The sequence below is a fragment of the Equus asinus genome, chromosome 2 (genome assembly GCF_041296235.1).
Source record: "Equus asinus isolate D_3611 breed Donkey chromosome 2, EquAss-T2T_v2, whole genome shotgun sequence".
NCBI classification, from domain to species: Eukaryota; Metazoa; Chordata; class Mammalia; order Perissodactyla; family Equidae; genus Equus; species Equus asinus.
The window spans coordinates 131,752,097-131,765,198 of NC_091791.1; the positions used below are offsets into that span (position 1 = coordinate 131,752,097).

The 13,102-nt window shown below is 36.5% G+C and overlaps 1 protein-coding gene across 2 annotated transcripts in view; it reads right to left on the reverse strand.

Annotated features, from left to right (window-relative positions):
• PIAS1 (protein inhibitor of activated STAT 1) overlaps positions 1-13,102 on the reverse strand; it is a 113,640-nt gene that overhangs the window by 36,671 nt on the left and 63,867 nt on the right. For both annotated transcript variants that reach the window (XM_044764644.2, XM_070499245.1), the window contains exons 3-6: positions 8,659-8,743; positions 8,348-8,395; positions 5,054-5,144; positions 4,276-4,410 (exon numbers count right to left, since the gene is read on the reverse strand). In XM_044764644.2, coding sequence (XP_044620579.1) covers positions 4,276-4,410; positions 5,054-5,144; positions 8,348-8,395; positions 8,659-8,743 — 359 coding nt within the window. The remainder of the gene's footprint in view (positions 1-4,275; positions 4,411-5,053; positions 5,145-8,347; positions 8,396-8,658; positions 8,744-13,102) is intronic.

Below are 13,102 nucleotides of genomic sequence, written 5' to 3' on the forward strand. Positions count from 1 at the left end.
TCATTATTTAACACTGTTCTGAAGGTTCACTCTCATTATTTAACATTGCTCTGGAGGTTCTCACCAGCACAACAGAACAAGAACCTATGGCATAAATATAAGGGTTACCATTATTTTTATGACGATACATCTCAAACCTAAAGCTGCCTACCTGGAAATACCAAGAAATCAACTAAAAAGCTATTGCTAACAAATATGAATTCACATGTTAAGTACACATTTAACTATAACTAGCTTTTAAATAAAGCCAATAAATAAATTCTTTAGAAAATATAATAGAAAAAAGATCTATTTACAATAGCAATAGTAACACAGTAATTAATAATATGGAAGATTTATAAGAAGAAATCTATTAGGTTACTGAGAAACATAAAAGAAGATTTGAATAAATGGAGAAACATACAGTTCCTGGAATGGGAACATTAAATATTGTAAATAAATTAATCCTCCCTAACTTATATACAAATTTAAAGCAATCTCATTCAAATTCCCAGAAAGATTTGGGGAGTAATGCAGGGAAACACATCTCACTCTGTGTAATCACTTTTCCAACATTTCTACTCTCCTCAAAGGCCCTATTTCTTCTCTCACTCTCAGGAGACCTACCTCACTTCCTATCTCACAGACATAAGAGAAGTCATCAGATCAGAACTTACTCATCTCTTCAGTACCAATCACATACACTCATCCAATCCTTTTCTTCTTCCATTAACTAAAGAAGCTGTCCCTCCTACCTTCCATGACTTACTATGCAATTCACTACTGATTACTCTTTCTTCTTCCTTCTCTTGTATATTTAATCTCTTCCTCTCATCAAGAAGACACCAGCCCTGTTAAGATTCAGTGCTCTCATTGTCATGGCCTGGGTTCACTTCCTGGTCTATCTTATTGACCGTCATACTGTGGCAGCTGCATGTTGCTGTGATGCTGAAAGCTATGCCACTGGTATTTCAAATACAAGCAGGGTCACTCATGGTGGACAGGTTTCATAGGAACTTCCAGACTAAGACAGACTAGGAAGACAGGCTAGGAAGAAGGACCTGGCCACCCACTTCCGAAAAAACTGGCCATGAAAACCCTATGAATAGTAGCAGAGCATTGGCTGATACGGCATCGGTGTGAGAGGATGGTGCAAAAAGACCAGGCAGGGTTCAGCTCTGCTGTACAGAGAGTCACTAGGAATTGGAATCAAATCGATGACACTAACAACTCAAGAAGATACTTGCCTTCATCTTTTATACATGTTAAAGACTCTCTCATTAAAACAAACAAATAACTCTCATCTCACATTTCCCTCCAGCTCACCTTTCTCTCTTTCCAAAGCCACACTTGCAAAACTCACTATCTCCACTGCCTCACCACCTAGTCACAATCTGGCTTCTCCTCCTACCATCCACCAAAACAGCTCATGCTAAAGTCACCTTCGTGTTCCTAATTCAAAGGGTATTTTTTAGACTTCAACATACTTGACTTCTCAACATCTGTTCAATACTACTTACCATCTCTTTCCTTTTTGGAAACTCTTCCCTTGGCTTCTCATACCCACCCCCCGTTCTGCTCCATCTCTCTGGCACTATTTCCCCATGTCCTCTGCAGGTTCATTCTCTTCCACCCAGTATTAAATGTTATAGTTCCTCAAAATTAAGTCTTGGGCACTCTCTTCTTCCTACTTGATACATTCCCCTTAAACAACATCAGTCTTGCTCGTGCGGCTCCAATAACCAGCAATAAGCAGATAACTCACATTTTTCTCTCTAGCCCAAACTTATCCTTTAAGCCTATAGACCCAATTGCATATTCAGAACATCTCAAAGGCATCTCAAACTCAAAACCGTCAAAACTAAACTCATGATTTTCTCCATCTAGTCCTCCAACACTCCCTCCTCCAATGCAAACAAAATGCACCTAAACTCAGTCCTTTTTCAGTGTTTCCTCTATCTCAGTAACGTTATCATTTACCTTGTTACTGAAGCCAGAAACTAAGGAATCATCCTTGATATCTCCCTTTCTCTCAGCTCCTACTTCTAATCTATCACTTAGTCCCAGAGATCCACCTATTTACCTCCATTCTCACTGCCACCATTCTAGGCTAACACAGTATTTCTCTCACTAATAATAAAGCAATAGTTTGCTCCTAAGAGGCGACCTCTCTGCATGATTCTGGCCTCTGTCCAAGCTGTTTACCACTCCGGAGAGTGACTTTTTCTAAACAGAAATATGGCCCTGTAAATTTTCTGCTTAAAAAGGGAACATTCTTAACATTAACACTACCTCAAAGGCCCTGCAAGGTTTGGCCCGTTGTTACCTCTCTAGCCTCATCTTGCATATTGCTCTGCCCCAGTCTCCACACTCTTACCACAGTGGCTCCCTTTCAGTTTCTTGAAAAGAACCAGGCTCACTCCTGCCCCTGGGCTATTGAGCAGGTTGCTTCCTCTGAACCTTCTGCCTAAGTGAATTCTTCTACCCTTCTCTCAGTTCTTGGCTCATCACTGCTTCCTCAGGGAAGCCCGGCCTGACCTTTCTCTAGTTCAAAATGCCCTTTAATATACTCTAAAATCACCACACACCTCTCTTTTATAGTACTTACATTAAGAAAGTTCACATTTTTGTGTGTGACCACCTGGCCCCTAGATCTCAGGCTCCAAAAGAGCAGGGACTTTTTTCTTGCTTCAGTACTGCTGGTTTTCAGTATAGTGCATGGCACAGAGTAAGCATTCAATAGATTTCAAATGAATTAGTGAATAGATACGAGCTCATATGACAAAACTGCAATAATCAAAAACATTCTGAAATTGTCCCATAAAAAGAATGCTAGGGGCCGGCCTGGTGGTGCAACAGTTAAGTGCGCATATTCTGCTTTGGCCGCCCTGGGTGTGCTGGTTTGGATCCCGGGTGCGGACATGGCACCGCTTGGCAAGGATATATGTGGTAGGCGTCCCACATATAAAGTAGAGGAAGATGGGCACGGATGTTAGCTCAGGGCCAGTCTTCCTCAGCAAAAAGAGGAGGATTGGCAGCAGATGTTAGCTCGAGGGCTAATCTTCCTCCAAAAAGAAAAAGAATGCTAGACTAAGAAACAATGTAGAAAAAGCTCAGAAACACACCTAGGATAAATAAATATCAAATATATAATAATGGTGGCTTCTGAATCACCATTTATTTAGTTAATAGTGTTAGAACAACTGGGTGACTATTTAAAAGATGAAAGTAAATCTTTATTTCACACCACACATAAATTTATAATGGATTAAATATTTAAAAGTAAAACAAGAAACCTCGAAAGTCTAGAAGAAAATATAAACAAATATTTATGTAAGCTTAGGAGAGCAGATAGACTTAAGTATGGTAGGCTCTGAGGGGGAAAGACTATAAAGGAAAGAAAAACTGATTAAGATTTGGCTCCATAATAATTTAAATCTTCTACACATTAAAATTAAAATTTATTTCACGTAAATAAAAATAAAAGGCAAACAGGAAACAAATATTTGCAACATGTGAAAGAGGATTAAGTCTTAATATATGAAGAACTCATAAACCAATAATGAGAAAAACAGCAACAGAGAAACAGATGGATAATCTTCAACTGCAAGTAATCACAAACATAAAATATGTTCAATCTCAGTAATAATAAAAGGAGTACTAATTAAAGTATGGTGCCATTCTTTACCTATTAAAATTGGTAAAGATTTTAAAGAAGATAAAACTCAATGTTGACAGAGTATGGGTCAACAGGCACATGAATAAACACTGAAAGTTAGAGAATAAATTTGTACAACATCTTTTGGTAAGGCATCTGTCAATGTACACAAAATTTCTTAAAACTCTGTAAGCTTTTTGACTCAGCAATTCCACTTCTGGGAATTTACTCTAAGGAAATTATTACATATGTATGCAAAGCTATAGCTACTAGGATGGTCTTCAAAATGTTCTTTGAAATAGCAACCAAATCAGTAAATCAAATAAGTGCTCAACAATAGGGAATAGGCTACCTCATATTGGAATACGATGTAATCATTTAAAATCATGCAGATGAACATGGAATGACACAGGAAGACATTTGTGATAAATTGCTGAGTGAAAGGATCCGGTTATAAAACACTGGATACAATATGATCCCATGTTTTAAATGGGAACATGTTGAAAACTCATTGTAAAACAAAAATAAGTCCTTTTGCAACTCACTTTACAATATCATCTACATACAAGCTCAGGCAACCATGGAGATTAACCCTTCCCTGTAATACAAAAATCTGGTAGAAACAAAAATTTACTTACTCTTCCAATTTCTGCAGTCCAAGAAACAACAATGGTGTTTGGTACTGTTGTGGACAATCGAACAAGTGAGGTGATATTAATTGGTCGGCTGGGTCGCTTTGGTTCCACACCATTTTTAGTAGGTGGAAGATAACCCTAAGGATGAAATAAATTGATTTCTACTTATTATTTCAACCATCATTTTAAATTCCTAAAAAGAACCCCTACAAACTACATACTAGAAAATATGAATATTTTCATTAAAAAGTAGAGGAGTAAATATTCACAAGAGTTTCTTGTGTTTCTCTAAACAATCCTATAATCTCATTATAGTAAGTATGCAAAAAAGGATGTATAACTTAAAAATCTCTAAAATTTAAGAATTAGGATGAATTCATGAAGAGTCTGGATAAGTACATAAGGAATATTTTAAATGTGACCACTAACAGCCCCCACTCTCATCCTCTGTTTAAGGCATAGTATTCTTCAAGTCTCTATTCTACCACAGGCTTCCAGATTCACACTAATACAGTTGAGATTGTGTTGAAACAATTTCTCTCCCCAAAGTCCAGTACAACACTAAACGACCACACCCAACTCCAAGTCCTAGACTTTGTCCCCATAGCTAATGTCACAGCTGTTAATTGTACATACTTGGTACAAGTGTTTCACTCAGTCACATGAACATATATCCAAAATAAAGATGTTTTCTTAATGAAAAACTATGATTAACAACAGCTGTGATGACATTGGATAGCTATCTTGGCAATGTATTTAAAAAATAACTTTTAGAACTCACTGGAAGGCTGCAAGGTTTTGTATTCACTTTCACACAAAGATTGGGTGGGAAGTGATCTTCTTGTGGACAACTGGTTTCTGATAAACAAAACCTAAATGATAAAAGACAAGTTTAATTTCCTTTATTAAAGGATGATCTGATTAATATTTTTGCTCAATAGCTAATCTAAAAGATGGTCAGACTTAACAAGAACAAAAAAACTATTAAAACTAGACAATGATGAATAAGCATATTTAAACAGGTTTAATATAAATAATTCCATCAATGTAGAGTTTCAGTGATCACAGCTATCAACCTGCAGTTGTCTTCATAATATTTCCAATCATTTGTTTAAGCATGTTCTCAGGGGGGCAAGAAAAAAGACTCTGGAGTTGAATAAGCTTAATAAATTTTGAATCAAAAAATTAAGTTTCCTTAATACAGAACTTCTCAAGAGCTAGGCTACCATGCACTGTAACTTTTCAAAAGGGAGATATAATATACAGTTCTACCCAAACTTATTTGCCTATGAAACATTTTTTTGGCTCTCAGCAGAACATACTGAAAATACTGTCAAGCTCATCCCCAGGACCAAGTTCTGGCCTCTAAGCCAAGGTACGCCATCATTCCCTGAGAAATGACGATGGAGAATAACAACATCATTTATATTATAGCCACATGTATTTAGAATACTACTCTAGAAACTCATGAAAACATGTATTTCTAAATTAAAGGCATAATCTTTTGGGAAAAAGAAGGACAGCTACATAATTTATAAATTCTCACTCTTATATAGATCAAGAAATGAATTATTAATTTGCTATTTAAGACATCTATCCTTAATTACCTCCTATTCCCAATATATGGCTGAGGCTCATTCCACATTTACACAATGTTCACAATATATTTGAGTTACATGTTAAGAAGAACCCTATCTCTGGAATTCTGTGAAATATTCATCACGCACAAACATCTTTCCTCAACATCTGCGGTGCAGGGTCTTAACCTGCCGACTGAGATCTGTGTGTGGAAAGGGTCCACAAAATGGGACAATTTTCTACATAAAATTTTATGAGTACATATACATGTTCCTCTTTATGGGAAGACAATTTATTGCTTCCATCACATTCTCAAAGGGATCAGGGATCCATAAAAAGGTTAAGAATTACTAATCTAGAAAGATTTTCTAGAAATACACTTAGGAAACAGATGACAAAGCTCACAGGATCATTTCTAACCCCAGTAGAACCTTCTAGTACAGGCCAGTCTTTACACTGCAACAGTAAGAGGATGCCACAAAGTTTTTAATCAATTAGTCTAACGCAGTGACAAATTTAAAACATGGACCTTAGCTGCCTGAAGCTATAGGAAAAGAATAATTTATATGACAAGTAGACTCCTATTCAATTCAGTAAAAAAGCGAAAATCTAAACCACCCTAACAAATTAAAGGGAAAAAAAGAAAAAAGAGGGAACAATAGCAAAAAGTTTCTGTGAAGGAGTTCATGGGGGTGGGAAGAGGAACAGGTACATAAATGAAAACAGGCTAGGAATCTAATAGAGAAAACACCGACCCCAATTCTGACCAAATTACTATCATGTTTTAGATAAAGATTTATAATTAGGATAGTAGCTAGGTATACACTCCTAACTTAAATAATACAATGGGACTGCAGACCTAGCAACGGGAGGTGGGGAGGGGTAGATGTCTAACAATTACCAAATATAATACAACACAGTTCTTTCTTCCTAAGATCTGGGATAAATCTGAATTATAAACGGCTAAATCATTTTTAACCAACAAGATTCCCTTGGAATCTCTGAATTAGAAAGTTGATCTATCTTAGGGAAAATACTCTTCCTTTAGAATGTGAACCACGCCCACTGCTGCTTTAAAGAATGCACATACATTAATATAAAATACTGAGGCTAGTAACTAGATCTTTGGTTCCAGAGCTATGGTTGTCAAATTTTTAGTCTTGGGATTCTTTCTTCAAATGAAAACTAACCCAAAGTCAAACATGCAGAAAAGATTAAAGCAGCACTACTTTGGTTCAGTGTGTGTGTTGGGGGGTGGAGGGCGTTGCATAGGGGAGGTGGAATGGTAGCCAGAGTGTAGACCCCTAAGGATGGCCCCAAGCATCAGTCTGAAAACCATTGTTTAAAGGATAATGTCACATACCAGTACAAACAAAATGTAAATTGTTGACGCAGGAAGTAAAAAAGATTACAGCAATATATAATCAGTTACGAAGGCATCATTTTTTAGTCCTTTAATTTATTCAGTCATTATCAGAGTCTGCCCCAACAGAGGATAAATTACCTTTTACATAGCAACATCTTTGTCAGTGCCTTCCAAAACAAAGAACTCAACTTCTCCTCTGCTTTCTCACTGTTTTTATCACACTATTTTTAAGCTTAGATCAGAGTTTTCACATTGTTCCACAAAGCACTGAGCAGGTGCTTTAATCTCTTTTCTGACCTCCTACTATATTTATAATTTGTACGTACAACTCAGTTTTTGGTAATTGAGACTGGGCTTTCTGTTGGACCTATCCCTCCCGCTCTCTGGGGAAAACAGCTGGCTAAAGAAAACAACTGTCTTGTATTTCCTCTTCTATCCCTACTGCAATAGGGACAATGGGAGGCACTTAGGCTCACACATGGACAGTCACTGAGTGAAGAGAGTAGCATAAGATGGTTTATATAAGGAAGGGAGAGACATATTGACATAAAATATTTCTTAGATACTCTTAGAAGAAATGGGCTAAGAAGAGAAATTATGGGGCAGCTGTGAATTCACATTGGAAAATTCCCATTCATCTTGCAAAACTATCAAGAAATGTCTCACAATGGAATCTAGATTTAAACTGACGATTTAAAACAGAGGACAAAGCAAATTAGAATATTTTGGTTTTTGTTTGTCCACGAGACACTGTAAACTTAACCTAAGTACTAGTTCCTTATCCCAGAAGTTTGCCACTCATGGATCAGGCCTTTGCTTTCATAAAACTTGGTATTTCTAAAGAGCTGACTACTGTGATCTTTAAATGCATCATTAGCTGGAGCTTCTCAACTAATTGAGGGTAACCAAAATGAAGAAATGTGGTTAGATATATGGTACATGACTTGCTACATCAAAATCTAAATTCTATAAAAATTAGGGTATTTCGTAACAGGAGAAGTTTTTTCCTCATTCAAACATCTGAACCCAATACTTTCAATATACTTATTGGAAATTAGGTAGATTTTTTTTCAAGTCTTTAAGGAATATTAACTTTTAAACTTTGGATATATATTGTAGTCAATACTCTACCTTAACTGGACCTGCACTGTGAAGTCACATTTGGTCCCAGAAATATCCCTACAAAAGACAGAATAAGAGCTACAATTATTTTAAAAACATGCACATGAAAAGTGATTCAAGGACACTGTTACTCCAGAAAGTCTTTCAAACTGTCAGAGATAAAACTGTTCTTAGAGTAACTAACACTTTAATAGTATTTTCAATATTAATACTGGCACGACACTAATACTCACCCAATAACTGTTCTAAAAAAAATCACTTATTATAAAGAAGACTAGATTCAAAGACCAAAATGCAAGTTACACGTGAAGACAACTTACATGGAACTACTGATCTGCTGCACTTGTTGTGGTGTCAATGCAAATGCAAAACAGGTTTCTCGAAAGCGCTGACTGTTGTCTGATGCTAAAGGAGAAAAGAATTATACTTTTAATTGCCTTCAAATTCATCAATAGAGAGCACAACAGCAAAAAAACCCCCAAACCATTCACATGTCTTTAATTAACTGGGATGTATTCTGGAGTTTAGATGCCAAGGCAATTAAAGCCCTGAAAAATAAAAACATGCCAGTTGTCATATAACAGAAATAGGCAAAAAAATGGCTAATTCCAGAAGATACATCAGGATTCAAATTCAGAAAACACATGAAGAAACACTAATAAAAAACTATCTAATCATATAAACGTTTGCATCTAAAAAGCACACTTGAAGGGGCCGACCCGGTGGCGCAGCGGTTAAGTTCACATGTTCTGCTTCTCAGCGGCCCAGGGTTCGCTATTTCGGATCCCGGGTGTGGGCATGGCACCACTTGGCAAAAGCCATGCTGTGGTAGGTGTCTCACATATAAAGTAAAGGAAGATGGGCACAGATGATAAGCTCAGGGCCAGTCTTCCTCAGCAAAAAAGAGGAGGATTGGCAGTAGTTAGCTCAAGGTTAATCTTCCTCAAAAAAATAAATAAAAAATAAATAAAAAATAAAAAGCACACTTGATATTAGTTTTACTTTAACTAGAATAATATAAAGCCATTTAAAGATATATAGTTTCAGAGCAAAGTAACAAACATACATGCCATAAGATCTGCACAGGTGAGATGACATTTGGTCTTTAAGGGAAATTAAGAATTTTACCATCTTCCATGTAACCATATCATGTAAGTTTTATACAATAAATATCATAGTTTCTCCTATGCTTAGATGACTTGACTTCAAAATTTGCCTGTGGTCACCACTTAAAAGAAGAAAAATAAAGAAAGGAAGGAAGAGAAAAGAGAGGAAGGGAAGGAGAGAAAGGCAGGTGAGGGGAGAGAACAGAGCAAGAGAACAGGAAGGCAAGCACAAGTCAGTGTAGAGCAGACTCCTACAGTAAGCTGCTGTGAGCAACAACAGCTCCACTGGCTTTTAATACACCTGATGTATATTTAAAAAATCAGTGGTCAATATCCTCGTTCACTAGTGTTTCCTTAGGGCTTGGCACAAAGAAGCACTGAATGACTGCTTGTTGAATGAATCAAAGAATATGAAAATTAAGAAATAGCAGATTAAACTATTTAACCTGTACTTTTCCATGCTAATTTTCTAGGGGGAAAAAATTACTACAAGTTATTACCAAGGAAATTCTGGCCTGTAGGTCACTTAAACTGCTGCAGAAAAAGTAACCGAACTTGATCATCTCTTGCTTAAACTGGGTTTGATCCTAATTGCAAGCAACACTTCCACTGCAACTACCACCAAACCGCAGTATGTCATGGTGAGAAATCTGTACAAATGTATGAGTGTGAGGGAAAAAATGGAAAAGAGCACTGCTGATCTACAATTTCATCTCAATACAGGAGCATCTTTTAAATGCTAGATTTGTGTTTCTGCTTTGTGATCTTGGCCGGTTTTTCTTAAGTACTCTATCCCCAAGAAATAATTACTAAATAGAAACTTGTCTTCATTGTGAAGTATCAGCCTGGTAAATGGCCGATAACCAACGACCAGAATGTAGAAAAGCAGACAGTTTCCTCTGTCAGGCAATGCAAGTAACTCCTTTGCTTCTCAGAGCATATATCTTTATAAAGATTTTAGTCCAGTAGGCTTAGCCTAATTTAGATTTCTGGCTCCATTCTAAAACAGTACTAAAATAACTTCCCATGTACAAAAATTCATATTACTCTCTAGGCAAAACTTCAGATTCATTTTAGAATATATGAGTACAGTAAGTTTTAGACATACACATGTAGATTTAGATAGAGAAGATACGATTAAAATAATGAGGAAGTTTCTTGTGCCACACATAGAAATCAGGTTTATTACTTAATAATAACCCCTATTTACACCCTCTTTTATATAGAGATTGTAACACTCATAGGGTTATTACTATTTATCTGGAAAAGCACCTTTCATACTATGTGGTATTCAGGTTTAATTTCTGCTAAGAATGCCAGTGAAGAATTTATAGTTTTGGTCTTAGATAACAGACTATATAAAAACTTTTCTGAAGTGAATTAAGCTATCATTATCCCTTTCAGAAAAATTCAGGCTAAACAGAATCATAAAATCTTCATACTGAAAAAGGAGTCTTACAAATCACCCAGGACAATGATCTCCAGCACTGGGGGTATGCACCTCTGTGGGCACACAAGACAACCCACAGGGATGCAGGAAAAAATATCTACCTACCTGTAAAATAGAAGTTTTAAAAAGTTGAGATTTTACACAAAATCTAAAATCTAATTTATGAGAATATCTAAAATTTTATGTAAACCCTTAACTTCTTTAACTTTTATTTTTTGTGTGTTGTGTGATATATATAATATTAGTATAATAGCTTAATATATTTAGCAGATATATGTATGGCATATGCTAGATTATTTTGCTGAGAGGTGCATGTAATCAAATAAGTCTGCAGACCATTAATCTAGAGTTCAACCTTCCTTTCAATCCTTCCATTCATACTTTGTTTGAACCCTTTTAGAGATGGGTTCTTACCCTTTTAGAGTGGCTATCACCTTCTCAGGCAGAAGACGGCTGGCGATAAACAGTTTAACTGAAGAAAACTTGCAGCCCTATAGAGGGTAGCAAAGTTCAGTGGAAAGAGATGAGATCATACAGACTTGGATTCCAAACTGGTTTTGCCACTTATTTGCCATGTGACCTTAGGTACTTATCCACTCTGAGGCTGTTTCCTCCAATATTTAAACATAAACACATACACACACAGAAACCTTCATAGGTTATTTTGAAGAATATAAATGAGGTAAGATAAAACAACCAAGAATTTCCTTTTCTGTCCCCTTTCCTCGTTATGCCCTTATACCGAATCAAAAAATATGCTGTTAAATTCCATCCATTGATGTCATACAGCATATCTAGTGACAACCATTCTCCAAATGTTTTAAACAGCATTAATGTACCCCTCTCTCTCCATCAACTCTTCCCACTGTATTTCAGGTGAGATCTCAGAATTACTTACCACCCTGATCTTTCTCCTCTGAACATACTCCAGCTTGTCACAGCCTTACAGTGACAGCCAGAACTAGACACACTGCGTCACAGCATATACTATTTGTTCAAAATATTTGCTGCCCCTCTGTACTGGCCCATTCCCAGAGGAGGATCACACTTCCGGTGCTACTGACATTAGCCTTGGCCAGTGAAATGCGAGCAGAAGTATACCACCTCCAAGCAGACCTTTAAGAACTATCCTTTCGTATCACCATCTTCCTTTCCGGTCTCCCTGGATTCTAGAATGAAGAGAACACAGAGCAGAGCCACAGCCAATCTGTAGCTAATAAGTAACATAAGCAAGAAATAAACCTTAGCTGTTCGCCATTGAGATTTATAGTTGCGTGTAAGCTAATATATTATTCCAGATGTGATGTAACTAGAAGAGTATTTCTATCAACAACTACCATCTACTATTGTTAATCCACATAATATTGAATAAAGGGTATTTGCTCCTTTTTCATATCTAGAAATTGAGGTTCAAAGTAGTTACGTAACTGTGAGGACCTCATACTAGGTAAGTAGAACCAGAACTGGCACTCAGAGCTACACATCTCCAAAGCGCATGCTCTTCTCATAACATAGGTCTATTAGCTCTCCTGACGTAGGTGCTGTACTTCTGGTAATGCAGCCTAGCATTCTACTGGATCCCAGAAAATAGGAAAAGAATTACCCACTACCCTCCTCATAACTGCTTATCATTTGTACATATTTCCTTCCAGTCATTTTTATATCAAATTGTATATACAATTTGAAAGCTCACTTTTAAAAAATTACCCTTATCACACTTTTCAATTCCAGTCTCTATTACCACATTTTCATTATTGTACTGTATTCTATCTACAAGGTATATGAAAATTTTAATTACTCCCTTGATTAGTCATTTAGCTTGTTTCTAATTTTTCATTACTTGAAACAACTCTGTGAACATCTTTGGGCTTATATGTTTCTTTTTTGGAAGGAGTGGCCAGTTATTATTTTCTTTGGATCAATTCCAGATGTGTGATTTCTGGGTCAAAAAAGCATGGAGATTTTTATGAATCTTGACACATCACAACAGTGGATTTCAAATGGCTGTAACACCATATATATAAGGCCATGAGCAATTTATACATGTACTAATTACACCCTACTCTGGCCTGAACGGGAGCTGTTGCTAATTTAATGGGTGGATCCTAGTAACCCCTTAGCAGTTTAATTTGCATTAAGATTTTTTTCCCTGTTTGTTTTTGTTTAATTTCCTATTTAGTTAATTATCCAATCTTCTCCTATGCCCAT